The sequence below is a fragment of the Cornus florida genome, unplaced genomic scaffold, assembly GCF_030987335.1.
Source record: "Cornus florida cultivar Cherokee Brave unplaced genomic scaffold, ASM3098733v1 CherokeeBrave_3.0.0_Hap2_Chr11, whole genome shotgun sequence".
Classification (NCBI taxonomy): domain Eukaryota; kingdom Viridiplantae; phylum Streptophyta; class Magnoliopsida; order Cornales; family Cornaceae; genus Cornus; species Cornus florida.
This window is the reverse complement of record NW_026775581.1, coordinates 102,070,157-102,086,375: the sequence shown is the minus strand read 5'-3', so window position 1 is coordinate 102,086,375 and position 16,219 is coordinate 102,070,157. Positions and strand designations below refer to the sequence as shown.

The following is a 16,219-nucleotide window of genomic DNA, read 5'->3' as shown; positions in this document are numbered from 1 at the left end:
TTAGGTCAAGGCCATCTTAGCTAGATATAGAATGGAGTTATCAAGCCGACTTGCCATTTAAGCAATGCGACTAAATAAAGTCTAATCCGAAGAAAATAAAAAAGAGTACTGCTATTTCTACCCTACTTAAAAAAAATAATATATGTTTTAAAATCTAAATATATCAATACAGCTGTTAACAAAAATCGGAAGATCTTTTTTTCCTCTCTATTCAAATAAATAGATAATGTCCATTATTTCTCCAATTAGACATGACCGAGACTGTGAATATCTATCGCCGGCGCAATCGAGCACCAATTTGACGGCCCAGTTTGCAAAATTTGTTCAATTACGATCAAATTGAATCTTTAAAGATTTTTTAAAGATTTGGGTTTGTGGGATTTCTGTTAATTATTCTCTCTCATCTTGTTTTACCCTTCTTTCTCAATGTGTGTATATATGAGGGATGAGAGAAAAAAAATTAACAGAAATTCTACAAACTCAAATCTTAATTGCTTTAAAGTTGGAAGTGGAAGAAAATTGAAAATCTTCCATCGAAAATCTTCTCTCTTTTATTTTCTGTGTGTTTTTTCTTGGGTGTAAATCTTATATGATATTAAGACAACATATTAGGATAAAAAATCTCATTCACTGTAACAAGTCTTTTAGTGGATAAAATATTTTATAAAGAACAAAATTTCAAAGAAAAATATAAAGAGGATTAACAGACACAGAGAAAAAAGATGAAGATGATAAAAAAGGAAATGAATTAATTATACGGAGAGAAAAAGGTGAAGAAGACATGAAAGAAAATTGCTGCAATTGTATTTTTGTCCAAAGAAACTTATTATATTTAATATGGTGTGGGGGCACTTGAGAGAACCATTTATTTATTGTCACGTTGAAATTGGTATTTTTCAATTTTTTATTTTTTGTCGCCTAAAATATCATTTTTCAATAAAAAATATATATATTTCTGATTTAGACTCATCAATTGGATGTGTTGTTTGACTACTAAACTCGGCAACCGAGAGAGAAGAATTGGGCATAAACCAGACCTTGTGTAGGATAGTAGTATACTCATATACAAACGTGAAATAAAGCCAAACCAATCCGTTCGAGTTGGGGAGAGAGAGGAATTGGGTATAAACCAGTCTTTGTGTAGGATAGTAGTATACTAGTAACCAAACGTGCTCGTAAACTATCCCGTTATTGATAAAACCATAAAACGCAACCGAGTATCACTCCCAAAGTCTTATCTGAAACAATGGCGGTGGTCATACGTTCCTCCTGCATTCTTCCCCGACCAAACGCTGCCAGACTTGTCCGGCGAACATGGACGCCCGTCAAATTTCGTGTGTCCGGTTAGGGACTCTCTTCTCTCTCTCTCTATATATATATACACACGTGATGAGAAATCTCTTTTAATCTCTGATTTTAGCACACAATTTCTTTGAGGTCAATTGAAGTAGTTCCATTTCAAAAGATCTTTGTTTCTGCTTTTATTTTCTGTTGGATTTCAGTTCTTGTAAGCTAAGGATGTTGTAAATTGGCTGAAGCTATCTGCGTTTTTCTGAACCTTTTGAGAACAGTGTCGTTACTTCATGTTTGTTTGCCAAGAAAGCCTAGGAAAATTATAGATAAGGAAATTAGGAGTTTTACAATTTAGTTTTCAGTCAAATGAATAATTAACTCAATGTGCAGCTGATCTGGAAAAAAGAAGTGTCTTGCAAAGCAAATGTATTATTTGTGTGGAATGTATTGAACTTGGAGGAGGAATTGAATTTCTTTGTATTTGACTTTTGATAGATAATGGCATTTGTGTGCCCCTTTGGCTGTGCAAGGAAATCACCGTGAATTATTAAGGTTAGTCAACCAATTGTAAAAAATGGAAGATAAGAAAGGGGGAAAAGAAGGCGGCGAAGGAAAAATTGTGCTATGCAAAAGGGTCATTGCTTATGTGTTGAAATGCCCCATGAGGTGGGGTTTAATTCTTTCAAGTATGCATGAATGGTATAATTATGAGGAAAAGATCCATGAACAGAATTGGGAGTAATTAGGGAGGGTTTTGGTCAAAGGAGGAAGTACTGGGAAGAGTAGAAGACTTGTCGTCTTGGTGTACACACATCAGACGCACAAGAAATACAGCACAGAGGATTGCACACACTGGTGCACACAGATATGCTCTTATGTTTGTATGGAAGTATGCATGTGCCAGACATGTAAATGCAGTTGATCTGTTAGCCGATTGAAATGTCAGCCATTTTTTTTATTAGATCACATTTATGCATTACTTTATCTCATATTTTAGGCTTCTATGTTATGATTGGTCATCTAAATAACCACACAAATTCATTATTGTAAGACACATTGAATGTTTTGCAAACCTCTCAATCAGAGAACTTTGGAATTTTCTTGGGGTAGAGTAGTTTCTAGTAAATTAAGCGCTTTAATTTTTCGGCTCTAACTATTGACTAAACAATTATAAGGATTTTGATTATTTTTTATCACAAGAAGCCTCATAAATCCGCCATGCTAAAATGAATTCAACGTGATTAAAACTTGTCATTGAACTCGGATATGTGTATTGGGTGTGTATATGTATCCAAGCATCGGATGTGTCAAAGATGCTAAATTTTCATATTATTTAATATTTTTATTTTTATTTTTAGAGGAGAGTCATTTTTTTTTTATGTAAAATATTGTTCAATATAGACATTTCATTTGTTTTGAAGCAATAAAATAATTAAATTGAATAAATAAATATGTTTTTTAGGTGCATGTCCAACTAGAAGTGTCAAACACATATCCCATACCAATGTCTAAGTGTTGTGTGTCCAACATGGGTACTTCACTTACTTTTGAAGAGTCCACGTAACATAGCCTATAACTATGGGTTCTTGGGTGTAGATTGGTTCTCTTCTTTGTTTCTATTTCCTTCCCTTCTCTCTTCCTTTCTTTCCTCTTCAATCTCTCTTATATTATCTCTTTCTTATCTTCTTTTGTTCCCTTTTCAATCTCCTCTCTTGTGTCTTTAGTCTCTCTTATATCCTCTATATATTTTCTTATGTTATTTCCCTTTTCAGGATCTTCAAAATTGTCCCAGTAAACAGAATTGGTTTATTTTTCTTGTAGAGATGATGGGACTCTTCCATGCATATCAACTGCTTTATATTAGAATTGCATGAGGAAAAGGAGTTTGCATTGTTTTTGGGTGAATCTCTTGAGTAATTTGTGATGGAAGGTTCAGTAAATGGTGAAACATTACACTGATCTCATTAAATACTTCCCAAAATAAAATTACCAAAAATAAAAAATAATAAAGATTTGCATGAGCATATGTATATAATAAAGAGTTCTCAAAATATCCCCTCAAATGAACTAGATGGGGGAGGACTATTCTGATGGTTTATGTTGTGAAGAATAATAAAGCAGTTTTAATGAAAAAGAGTCAATTTTGTTCAATCCTTTTGTTCCCTGGAGATATTTAAAATGTTGTCTTAATAAGGTATGACTGTGAATTTAGAGTTGCAAATTATGCATTGTGCTTGTTTTATGGTGTAGTGGTGGTATGCAACGAGAATGGCTACAAAGAAAATGATGTCTAATGTTTATTACATCTATATCCTCCAAGTATTCTGCTTGACATCTTCATCGTAACTGCATTTCTGTATTTTCAATTGGTCATGTTTAGTGCATAAATTCTTGCTGACTTCAGATATTAAAAAATCTCCCATCCCCAAGAAAGTAACATGTTCGGTGTCATATGTTGATACTGATTGTAGTTTTGAGGCTATAATTGCATATATTCCTTCAGGCATCCTTTAGATTACTGGAAATCCGTGTGTTGATTATGTGTATCATGTCATTGTGCATAACATATAATAGCAATGCATCTGAAGTAAAAAAAACATTTTTAAAATCAGGAAAGTTGGTTTCTCTTCCACTCATAGTAAAGAAGTTCACATCATCCTCTGGAGACCCATTCAGCGGACCCTATGAAACTCAACAGCCATTGCTGGGCAGCCAGTCTATGCGTCTGGGGCTGGATGTTATTAAGATTTCACGATCAGATGAAATTTGTGATAATGGCCATTTGCTGCCAGTTTATGACACCATTGTAGAACACTTTGCTGCTCATGAGGTATGATGGTGAGTCATCCCATATCAGTTGTCAATTTTTTCTTGTTTTGAAGTGTCATTTAATATTTTGTTGTTTTCTTGCTTAGAAGCAGCAATCAATCCTACACTAACAATTAGAGAAGTCCATTTTCTCAATGTTGATATACAAAATTTCATATATGAAGCATCATTACGTTGGCTTTAAGCTTTCAAATTAGCTTTGGAATTGGTTGCATGTATTTGATGGCTTGTGTTAAAGCCCAAGAAACATGCACATTTTTTTTATTCCTCCGAGTTTTACCATTTTTAATTCATTCAACTATCGCAGTTCAGCTCTATTGTTATTGTTTAAAATCATCATATGAGCTGAAAAAACTAAGTTAATCAGCTTCTGATTTCAATGTTGAGAATTGTACGGATTGGTTGTATTTGAATGTCATGGCTAGAATGTGAGTGGGGGACATGACAATTGACAAGTTAAATGGTTCTGTTGAATTGTTTGAATACCAAGAAACATTCATATGATCCAAATTGCTCCTCCATTTTTCAGTTACATCAGTTTTGATTCAAGACCACTATCTGTTGTCGTTGAATACTGCCATCTAATTGGAATTCATTATTTGGGCAGGGAATGGCACTCATCAGATTCCCTACAATGGCTCTTATTATCACTAATGCCTTGATGTTGGCTACACCTTTTCAAGCTCTGGCAGAAACATGTGAGGCTGATAATACTGTTTTAAATATGCCCCTACTGCTATTTGTATCCCTTATAGGGGCCACTGTTGGCGGTAAGTTCAAATTCATGGTGAACTTCAGTTCCTTTCCTCATTAGAACACCGAAGTTGATACATATAAATTTAGAATATATATATGAGATTTTGATTTTCATCCCTTCATTTTGCTACCCGGGGGCCATTGGTTTGTGCAATGGTAAAAGGCTTGGGCTGTCAAGCGTGAGAATGTTAATTGGAGTACGAGTCCAGTCATTTTGTGCAAATTATTCCAATGGTTATGCAGCCAAATTATCCCTTTCAGCAGCCATCATAAGCGGGGCAGCTTTAGAAAATAGCCCTTTATATTATAAGCAGACTTAATGCATCAACATTCTTCAATTTTTTTGAGTGCATCATTTCAGCTAGTCAAGAAATGTCACATTTAAAATGAGCTAAGGCTCATGGTTTAGGACATGTGACTTTGTTATACTGCTGAGATAAATTGCATGCTAACTGCTCAGTATCTGTGGCTTGGTACATGTGTATCAGCACTACTACCCAAGTGATGACAATCAGTTGGGGACACTTTCAGTGTTCAAAAGCAATTATGTTAAAGCCAAGGTTGTCTGTCTGATATATTCGTTTTTCTTAGCCCATATCAGAAAGTTCAAGTTCAGGAGTGGCAACATTAGTTTTAGGAGAAGATAAAGCCTTGCATTCCCTCCATGCTTGATATCTTATTTGTTATTCAAGACATTCATGCCTGATATATTATTTATTATTCAAGATACTTACTCTCTCCTTAAAAAATGTGATATCGTGCACATTGCATAACATGATTGTAGCTGTGTTCCTTCGCATCATTATATCTCTTGTGGATTTAAATGTTTCTGTTACAGGATTGCTTGCACGACAGAGGAGAGGAGAATTGCAGCGGTTGAATGAACAGCTTCGCCAGATCAATGCAGCTCTAAGAAGGCAAGCTAAGATCGAGTCTTATGCGCCTACTTTGAGTTATGCTCCTATTGGTGGTAAAATAGCAGAGAATGAAGTAATTGTTGATCCAAGGAAGCAGGAGTTGATTTCTCATTTGAGAACTGGTAAGAATTTTTTAAGGAATCAAGTCCCGGACAACGCATTTGAGGAGTTTAAGGCAGCTCTTGAGCTTGCACAGAGTTTGAAGGATCCAATTGAGGAGAAGAAGGCTGCTAGAGGCTTAGGTTTGTTATCTTTCCACCATCTTCAGTTTTTGCCTCCTATTTGTGTTCAGTTTGTTTTGTTTTAAGGGAGCATGAAAGTAGTTAAAAGGTAGAATGTGCTTTGGTATATGATTTCTTACTTGGGTCTTCTATTTTATTGAAAGATAAGTTGTATGGACATGAATATAATTATATAATACAGAACATACATATAAACTCTTTAAATACTTAAAAAACTAAAAATGGACACTGAGGGTACTGTGGTGCCATGTGCATGCATGAATATGACTACTCTCGTCTGCTCTTCCCTTCTCTTTAGCTCTGGCTAAAAACCTTATCAATTGTCATATGCACTCTTGCACTTACTAAACCGGTTCAAATATTTTTACTTAAATGCTTATCACACATTTTCTTCAGAAAAATTAGGAACCTAGGTATTCCCAACTCAGGCATGCTGGACATAGGTCTCCAAGTGCTGCGTTAGTGTCAACTCTGTGTCCTAACATGGTCAGGATACCGCGAGACATGATGAATAGTATTCAAGGAGTATCAATATCTCACGCGTGCCTGATAACGATATGATTCTTTCATAGATTTATCCATGGTACTCTGTCTGAAAATTGTAAAACGGGCACTGTTATTTCCATTATATGTTGAATTTCTTTTTGCACAAGAAACAAATGTACCCCATATGTGTGTCTCTCTCTATATATATTTGTCCTGGCAAAGAACTCACGTATCCACTGTGCCTTTATGAAGACTTGAACCTTCAACCTTTTGGTTTGGACACCTGGTCTTCATACTTATATTCGAAGGTTCATATACAGAGCAACTGTTTTATCATCATGTGAGCATGTCCTGCTAATTTCCTCGTATGTAGTATATACACGATGTTATATTGGGAAGTTTCTTAATTGATACCTAACATGTGATTGAATTCAATATCTTGAGATTGTCTTAAGTTTGATACACCAACATATATGATCTTTCACACATCTGAGGAAGCCACATTATGGTACGGTGCGATTGAATGAAATCCATTCTTCAATTAATTAAACTTGATTACATGAATCCCCATTTGTTATTCCTCTACATTGAGCTGAATACTCTGTGGACGACTTTTAATGCTCTGCTCAGCAAAATTTCCTTGCAGCTTCTAATTTTACTTCTCCATTACTAGCTTCTTTTCACTTGCAAAATAATACCGTGTCGCCCGTCGGTGACTTTAATTAACTTCATGATGCGACACATGGAACATATTTTGGACACTTTCTTTTCTTTTCTTTTTTTTTTTCAATGTTCAAGCCTGTCTTTTTCAGGAGCCTCATTGCAGCGCCTGGGTAAATACCGGGAAGCCATCAAGTACCATTCTACGGTTTTGGCCATATCAGAAAGAGAAGGTGAGGATTCTGGGAATACGGAAGCTTATGGAGCAATAGCCGACTGTTATACTGAACTTGGAGATCTTGAGCAAGCGGGCAAGTTTTACGACAAGTACATTTCAAGGTTGGAAACAGATTGATCTTTGGTTGTGGCAGTTTTCTTCATTAATGATGTAACGAGGGTGGAGTATTTAGTAGAGCTCGCGACTGACAGCTCTGTGCGAGATAATATCCTCTTTTGTATCAATATATAGAGTCACTCCTTGTAGCTGGCCATTTTAAGGCCCTTCTGCGATCGTCATACCATTTCTTTTTGTAGTATGCACCTAAAACCGTTTATTGCTCTTCATGTATGCTGCCAGTTGAGAACAACTTTTGTTGGAACTTAAAACTCCAATTATTTTAAAAATTCCAAACAAGGGCATAAAGTCTCGCGTGAAGCAAAACCGCAGAACACTTGTTTCTTACTTGAATTTTGTCTTGTTGAGTAATTTCAATGGAGGCGAGGGTAACAGGGAAACAATGATAGAAGTACACACTCCATTCAAAATTGGTGGTTAAATTATTACATGGTCTTCTGTTGGTCCCGGCCAATCAACGTGACACATCAACAATAATATATTAAGTGACACATCAATAATAATATATTAAGTGACACGTCACTTGGTGATTAGACTCATGTAATAATTTCTTCCATAGACATTATTTAATTAGGTGAGTACTACTTTTTCTGTTATTAAGAAACTCAGCACAGCTAACAAATGAGGTCATACCATTTTTAATAACAAGACCACAACGAATCATATAATACTCTAGCGTTAAGAGATCGCAAAGTAGAAATTGTGTTAAGAAACCCCAAATTATAAATATTTTTTTGTTCGGTTCAAACTTGCTTTAGCCTGGTTCAAGTAGATCTTGGACACGTTCAATTGCACTATCAGGAGACTTGCATACCACAGAATCCGACATAAAATTCTCATTTAAAAAGTAGATGTAAAGATATTAACTACTAGAAAACAAGCCATTGTCTGAACTAATCAGCCATTTCCCGCTAATAATTATATTCCCTCACCCCTACATAATAGCAATCAAAATAACATACATGCTACGTGTCCATATAAATTGCAAAGGATGGGTAACCCCTCCTCCACTCAAGAAAAGAGAAACAACAGAAAGCTCCCTAGAAGTTTAAAACTCAAATCTGTGAAAGCCAGCAAATAAAGGTTTCACGACATAATGGCACTCTGTTAATATTACTGGTAGTACATGAGCTGCTGGGCAGCAGCAACATTCTGGAAACCGCCATCATAAATAGCCTGGCTGGCTCCGGCGGCACCCATTCCCATAGCTGCCTGCTTGAGGGGATGCTGCCCTTGGGGTTGCATGAGGGCATGCACGGCACCCATCTTGCTCATTGCTATCTGCCGCTCATAGGCCAAAAGGTCAGTGGCTGAAAAACCAGGCAAAGGTGCAGGTGCAGGAGGGGGAAGTGGATTTGAACTTGTTCCTGGTGGAGTGGGCTTGCTGCCCCATGAGCACTGCAAACATAAAAAAGAGTCAAGTCAGAACGAATAATTTACTTGATCAAGTGGGTTTGAACTCCACTAGGTGAATTGAAGTCAAAAGTGAATAAAATAAGCAACAATTTCAGCAGCCAGCAGCAGAAACTGAACAATGAGTCAGATTAGAATTCTGCAAAAGTGAATATAACAAGCAACAATTCAGTGAATACAACTACTTAATTCTTCAAAAGTGAATAAAAACTGAGCAACAATTTCAGTAGCAACAGAAACTGAGCAATGAGTCAGATTCGCCTAGGAATTATTAGCTTGCATTGTTTAGTATTGGCCCAAAATGAAAGCTAAGATTATCAACACAACTACTAAATTCTTTCAAATTAATTTATCCACACCCATTAAGCTATCAGATAGATAATGTCATCCCGATGAACCAATGACATTAACATGTGAAGGAGAAAAAAAAAAGAGGAATTACCAACCTGTAAATTCCCCATAACATGCACTGAAATATTCATTTATTTGGCAGTAAAAGTGCTTACAATGAATGAGAGCAAGGACCCAACATGTTAAATATGTGAAGATCCATAAAATTTAATAATTTCAGGAATGTTAAAGAGGGCAAGGACAACAACCAGTCCAGCATGCACAATTTCCAAAATAGGCAAATGAATTGATGCTTGCAAGCCCACAAATAATTGCCGAGCTCATAAACTGAAACTTGAGGAAATCACATTGTCCGTCAGTAAACAGCGAAGAAAAGGGCAAACCTTAATTTGTTTGCCACAGAGAAGCGACTGTGTATTTCCCATCTGAATGGCCAGAGCTGCCTCTGCATGGGTACTGTATCTAACAAAACCAAATCCTTTATCACGCTGGACCCTGACTTCCTCAATGACTCCAGCACCAAGAGCATGGAAGTGGCGATGGAGATCAAGCTGAGTGACCTGCAAAGTAGACAAACAAGAAAAGAGTTCAAGAAATTATTATAACTGGGATATATACGCTTTCACAATTCCTATTTCCATATGAATGAAGGACATGGGAAAAGAGTACATTTTCTCTTTAAAAGGAAGAGAGAAAGAGAGGCCTCTACAATAGTGGAAATTTCTACATTCTACCCTCTTAACCACCACGAGAGATGACTCCTTCCACAAGCTACAAGGATCTGCTGCAAGTGGAAGAATCCACCTGATCTCGTGCCCAGAATTGCAGTACCTTTGCATGGCCGAAGTAGACAGAGAAACATAATGACAATACTTACAATACATGAACAATAGTAGTGATGACATGAAAAACAACAAAAAGTGACAGGTGGTTTCTTGCCTCTTGAGCAAGATTGCCCACATATACGGTTGTGTATTGGGGGTTATTCTCAGGAGCATCATTATTTGCCGTCTCTTTGCCATCTTCTGCAAAGGCAAACCAATAAATATAATTACATTGGTCATCAGCAAAAACTTTAAAGCTTCACTTCCCAGAAAAGCATCATCATCTAACATGGGTATCCACATAACATTCCAGGTATTGGACTATTAAACCATTTACAAAGCTAACATTCTAATTAACAATTTAAGACATTTAAAAAATCAGTTAAAAAAACCGAACAATTTGAAAACAAAATCAAGATAGTGCCATTTAGAATTATTTTTCTGGACATCTTCCACTACTTATGATCTAATATTCTTCCTGATTGACTCACCTGAAGAACCATTTGTTAATTCCACCACACTTTTGGCATCTGAACTCTGTTTGTCATCATTAAGACCAGCACCCTTTGTAGCCCAGTTACAACGTATCTGCCTACTTCCAAGCCACTTACCTGAACAATACCACCGAACAAAGCATCCAACAAAGAGCAGGAGCAAGTTAAGAACTTGTTTGCATCCAACAGAATAATTTAAATGCAAAAATGAAATCTTTCCAATTTTTAAGAACTTTGTGCATGAACCATGATCTAAATTCTTTAAGAGGCTGAAAATTGATACAACAATTGTACAGAGAGAAGTTCTCTTCACACATTTGTGTTGGTTTCTTGGGACAATTACAAGACACTCAATGATGTAAGAACAAAAAGAGCTGGATTGCAGTAAAACTGTGCAAGGTCATAAGATATTGAAGCCAACATCCTAGAGCTAATTCCCACGTCTTCTAACATGCTGGTATATTTAAATTACAACGAAAATAAGCAGATGCAAGATAAGTCCACATCAATCTCACCAGTCAAGTCATTTATCGCACTCTGAGCATCCTGGACAAATTATTAAAAAGGGTCAAAATTATGATATAAAAACCATTCAACATATAAACAGAACTCAAATCATTAGAAAAGAAGCACCTGTTGATTCCGGAAGGAAACAAATCCAAACCCTCTTGAACGCCCAGTCTTCTGATCCCACATAACCCTTGCATCACTTAAACCAGCACAAATGTCAACTATTAGGCCCCATTTTTAACACCAAGTGAGTAGCATGGTAAGCACCATGTAATCACCAATTACATTTTGCTAAATAATTTCTAACTTTAATAAGTTGCAAGAATGAAATTAGATCCATTTTTCAAAAAGGAAAAAAAAGAATTTAGTAATATAGAGAAGCTTACGAGCAACTAGGATAAACAGAGAAGCACGCAAATAGCATAGCATCAGTAACCTCAGGGCTGAGATCACCAACGAAAATGTTGTAATGACCTGCACAGCAAGGGGAAATATCATAAATACTCCCAAAAGAAAAGATGCCAAGACAATTAAGCATCAACTTGAAAACATTGGTATGCAATAATAGGAAGTGGACCCACTTGATGTGTCCTCCCTTTGTCCACTAGCATATGCCCAATTAACTTTGATAGGCTGCCCAAACCTGCATGCAACAGAATAAGATACAAAAGGAGAACCAAGCCAGAATGTAATACAGAATCACTTAGAATTTTCTACATACAAGTGCCTTCCATTAAGTGACATTATAGCTAGCACAGCTGATCTACGATCAAAATAGTGAATGAACCCATAGGATGACTGCATATAGGATAAAATAAAAGTGTCAATGATATATAAAAAGAGTACAACAACTTGAAAGAAGGAATAAAAAGAGACAAGAAAAACACATTAATTTGAAACTGCACATTCCAGATAAATTCTATAGCAGCTTACAACCAAGAATTGTGAACTAAAGATATAAGGAAGACAGTACCTTGTCCTTTCTTATAAGCTTGCAGCCTTCTACAGGACCAGTACTCGAGAATACCTCCTGAATAAGCGGTTCTGTCACCTGTGTATGGATGTTTCCCACATACCTGCATTTTCTCAAAAATAAAACTAGAAGTTTTAAAAAAGAAGAAAACAAAGAAATAAATTTAGCTATAAGAATTTCTCCCAGTTGTCAAAGCGTGGAATAACAAAAGAGTAAGCATTACATAACTCAAACCAAGTGAACAAGACTGATTTTTCAGAACTTATAGAACAAAGAAAGAGATTACCAAAGATATTAAACAATTTTAAAGGAATTCAAAAAAGAAAAAAGAAAAAAGGAGAACCAACTATGATGTTCCGTAGATAACAAAGACTTGTGACTCGCTGATTATATACAGAGGTGAATGATACAGCGTAAAAGCCCAAAAAAAAAAAAAAATTAAATAAAATAAAATCAAGAAAGAAATAAAAGAAAAGAAAAAAAATGCCTGGACAACACTCACACACTGCGGCATGTACTTGGATCAAACCCAGGAGGCAGATTTCCACTTGGGATTGGCTCAATCTGCAAAATGAAAAAATGAAAAAAGAAAAAAATAAAGAAAAATAAAATAAAACTAAAAGAAAAAAGCTCCCTACTTTATCTACCTACATCCACAGTAATTTTAACCCCAAAATTTGAGAAAAATAATCTCAGAAGGCATCCAAAACTAAACCAGCTAACCATCAAAACTAACACCCAGAAAGCAGAAAAAAGTAAATTTAAACTAAACAAAGGCACTAAAAATGAATTAAAAAAATTCTCTCACAGTGAACCTATAAAGTGAATATTTCCTTATGTACTCTATATGACCTTAAGAAATGGTCATTTTGTCATTTTTTTTCCTTAATCAACTTAGTTACCAACTCATCCCAAAACTTACTAGATCACCGACAGAGTTATGAAGCAAAAAGTACGAAAGCATAGAATGCTATACCGGAACAATTTCATCAAATGTACTTTGACTGATCAGTGTCATTTCCATTTATCATACACTGTGTTTATCATGATAAACTAAATTGTTTGAGGAAATGAGAAGTATAATATAAAAATGACCCCTTAAGATTAGACCGTTTCTGATGCAAATCTGACTTCTGAACATCTTCTTAGACTGTCATGTAATACCAAAAATAGATAAAACACCCAAAACAAGTGTCAAAAATGTTTTTTTTAGCATATTGTTTTTGCCAAAAAAAAAAAGGTTTTACCGAAAATGGAAATCATGTACTCACACAGTGTCCGCTTGCCCAGAGAAGATTTCAAGGAAAAGGGCCTCATTAAGCTTGCAAAATCATGGGCAAGTTCATGCTATTTATGTGTATAAAAACTGTCATATCACGAAAAATTTAGTCCTCCAAAACTCTCGGCCTAATCAAACAGTCTAAAAGAACCTCTAAAGTCACAAGCTACACATAACCTTTTGTCTTTGTTTTTTTATTCCAAAAGTCAAAAACTACCCATAACCTTTTGTCTTCTTTGTTTTTTGTTTTTTATTCCAAGAATATTAGAAGAGAAAGAGCAGAAAAGTCTCCAGAATTGCAAAGAAACACTGACCAAACATAATAATGCAGTTGCCCAGAGAAAAATAACCACAGGAATTTTTTTTAAATGTGCCTAACGTTGTTATGAAGTTGGATGTTTCACTACATTTAATTAGGAGAAAATCCAAAAATATACTAAAGACATAATAACAAGTAGAAAGCAAAAACCCATTTCGCTCAAAATAAAAGCACCAATTAAAATCTAGCTAAAAGAGAACATAATTAAAACCAGAAAACTAATTGCGGCATCGAAATCTGAAGTACCCAAAAGTTCCATTTCCAAATCTGAATCCCATACAATCAAAATGCCAAATATGACATAATCACAAACAATCCAATGCCCTACCTACCAAAAATCAAAATTTCTAAGAACAAAACTACAAAACCCTAAATTTCCTAATAAAAAAATCCTAACACAAACACGATCCAAAACCATATCATTCAAACAACCACTAATCCTAAACAAATAAAAAAACGCCAAAGCATACATCGAGCATAAAAAATAAAAACTTTAAATCTTAAGAGAATCAAGGTTCCGCAACGCGTTGAAAACTGGATGATCAAATAAACAACCAAACAAATCTTGAAAATCTCAGTCCCGTGATTTAACAAAATCAAAGCACACATACACGATATACAAATACAAATGTATATATATAAAAAGCCGAACCTGAGGAGCAGCCAAGAGGCCAGGATGGTACATGGACTGTTGCTGAAGTAGAGCTGCTTGTTGCATCAAGGCCTGTTGTTGCTTCAGCCTCTGATGCTGCATTTCTCGGTGATCTATCTTTGCGGTTCCCTCGAAGATGCTTTCAAAATTCTAGGGTTTCTACTGTGAGAGAGAAAGCCCCGAAGAAATGTAATGACGAATGCGAAAGAGGAGAGAGAGGCCTCTAGAGAGAGAGTGGTTTATTACTCTGACGAGGGTATTTATAGAATGTTTTTTACCCAGTCGTTTGACTGTAACATTTCTCGGATGTTTTTTGGAGGGCAGTGGTGGCATAATGTACGAAATAGAGTCACGCGTACGTGCAGAGCACGGGCCGATATTCGATTAGTTATTAGGTGGTGTTTTTAGTACTATATTAAGATAAGAATTGGGCTAGGGGTAAAGAGTGGGCTGCACGGAACAATTTGAACTCCGTTTGTCCACGGCTCGTTTCGGCTAGTTCATTTGTTTAAATGAATTGAGTTCGAGTTCAAATTCAAATTCGATTAGTAAACGAGTTGATCATAGGTAATATTTTATTCGATTTGTTTATACTCGTAAACATAAATTTATAACATAAACATGCTAATGAACATAATTATTTGTAAGATCATATAAATTTATAAACAATACAAAGCAATCTTATACACCGGTTCAAATTAATATTGAAGAACTTTTATTATTAAATGAGTCGAGTCTGAACTTATCAAAATAATAACGAGTTAGTTCCGAGCTCGACTATAATGAATGAGCCAAGTCCAAACAAATTCAAGCTCGGCTTGATTCATTTGTAGTTATAGAATTAAAAAAGTTTGTTAAACTAATATAAATATGAGTGTTTGTACTTTTTTTTCCTCAAAAATTTAAACACACGTCCACGATATTGCTAACAAAACGAGATTATACCATTTGAACTAATGTCAATTAGTAATTAAAAATCAATAGTAAACTTATAACTTATTGTTGGATGCCAAAAAAGGAAAATGATAAGAAAAAAATATTAAACTTGGAAATTAGTTGAATTGAACAAGTTTAAGACCAATTTGAATTTGAATTATCATTACATTTTTTTCCCGTGAGTTCTAGGCTGGGAACCGAATCATTAGTACATTACTCTTAATAATAAGAAGTGATTACAAACCCTTATCTTCAAATAAAAGGTCAGACATCCAAGTCTCTGCTTAAAGACATGAGTGTGTGTTTGCTTGACTTCGCAAAAAAACAAAAAATCACGGGACTCAACTAATTTGATTTAAACCCTCATATCAATAAAGAATTTAAAAGGCTCTAGTCCAATGATGCCACTTTTTTCCTCTTTGGTGTTAACATATTAGTGAATACGAGTGACGTTATTTGATTTCGACGGTTAGGGCCAACCAAAGCCATAATGCTTGAAGACCTAATCTCTTTAAATTGAAGTCTCTCAACGGGCACCACTATGCTCATGAGTCATAATCAACATATAAATTGGTAGTTGGGTCTGTATGAAAAAACAAAAAAAATGAAACACTCTTTATCTATATGTTCCTTCTTATCGGGGCAGTTCTAGAAAGCTAAGCCATATTCTTCAATCTTCCTATAACTTGTCCTTATGATATAGAAGGATAACAATGTTGGCCGTTTTAAACTACTCTCACAATTCTTTTCTTTTACAAGTAACTAGTTTACTTGAGTTCTATAGTTTAAAAGCTTTATAGCTTATATGGTAGACAAGAAGTTTTCCTTTGTTATTTTTTTCCCTTACATTTTAACGTTTTCAAAAATACTTCCCAGTTATGAAATTTTTTTTTTTTTCCGGTCAAATCACGCCCCGAGTCATGCCGGAAA

The 16,219-nt window shown here is 35.3% G+C and overlaps 2 protein-coding genes and 1 pseudogene across 3 annotated transcripts; 2 read left to right on the top strand and 1 right to left on the bottom strand.

Moving 5' to 3' along the window:
* Positions 1 to 1,209: 1,209 nt before the first annotated feature.
* Positions 1,210 to 7,871, top strand: LOC132280894 (protein FLUORESCENT IN BLUE LIGHT, chloroplastic). 2 transcript variants are annotated; one of them, XM_059782651.1, is made up of 5 exons: positions 1,210 to 1,343; positions 3,906 to 4,123; positions 4,730 to 4,892; positions 5,717 to 6,037; positions 7,336 to 7,871. In XM_059782651.1, exons 1-5 carry the CDS (start codon positions 1,247 to 1,249, stop codon positions 7,536 to 7,538), a joined length of 1,002 nt encoding a protein of 333 aa, XP_059638634.1. In that variant the 5' UTR covers positions 1,210 to 1,246; the 3' UTR covers positions 7,539 to 7,871. The 2 variants fall into 2 exon arrangements, with proteins under 2 accessions (XP_059638634.1, XP_059638635.1); XM_059782652.1 differs by lacking the exon at positions 1,210 to 1,343 and having other exon boundaries at positions 3,999 to 4,131.
* On the top strand, positions 3,156 to 3,246 carry LOC132287597 (small nucleolar RNA snoR74; annotated as a pseudogene).
* Positions 7,872 to 8,349: 478 nt separating the features above from the next.
* Positions 8,350 to 14,596, bottom strand: LOC132283298 (oligouridylate-binding protein 1B-like). Its single transcript, XM_059785236.1, has 12 exons — positions 14,354 to 14,596; positions 12,606 to 12,667; positions 12,104 to 12,206; positions 11,852 to 11,928; positions 11,712 to 11,773; positions 11,517 to 11,604; positions 11,254 to 11,329; positions 11,136 to 11,166; positions 10,618 to 10,737; positions 10,242 to 10,327; positions 9,686 to 9,862; positions 8,350 to 8,936 (listed from the first exon to the last, which is right to left on the bottom strand). Exons 1-12 carry the CDS (start codon positions 14,453 to 14,455, stop codon positions 8,652 to 8,654), a joined length of 1,269 nt encoding a protein of 422 aa, XP_059641219.1. The 5' UTR covers positions 14,456 to 14,596; the 3' UTR covers positions 8,350 to 8,651.
* Between the last annotated feature and the right edge of the window lie 1,623 nt (positions 14,597 to 16,219).

Coding starts and splice junctions, on each gene's coding strand:
- LOC132280894 (XM_059782651.1), top strand. CDS start 1,247: ATGGCGGTGGTCATACGTTCCTCCTGCATTCTTCCCCGACCAAACGCT. Junction 1,344..3,905: donor CGTCAAATTTCGTGTGTCCG/GTTAGGGACTCT, acceptor TTTTAAAATCAG/GAAAGTTGGTTTCTCTTCCA. Junction 6,038..7,335: donor GAAGGCTGCTAGAGGCTTAG/GTTTGTTATCTT, acceptor TGTCTTTTTCAG/GAGCCTCATTGCAGCGCCTG.
- LOC132283298 (XM_059785236.1), bottom strand. CDS start 14,455: ATGCAGCATCAGAGGCTGAAGCAACAACAGGCCTTGATGCAACAAGCA. Junction 11,929..12,103: donor AGCTTATAAGAAAGGACAAG/GTACTGTCTTCC, acceptor TCCTATATGCAG/TCATCCTATGGGTTCATTCA. Junction 11,330..11,516: donor TCTGTTTATCCTAGTTGCTC/GTAAGCTTCTCT, acceptor TGCTGGTTTAAG/TGATGCAAGGGTTATGTGGG.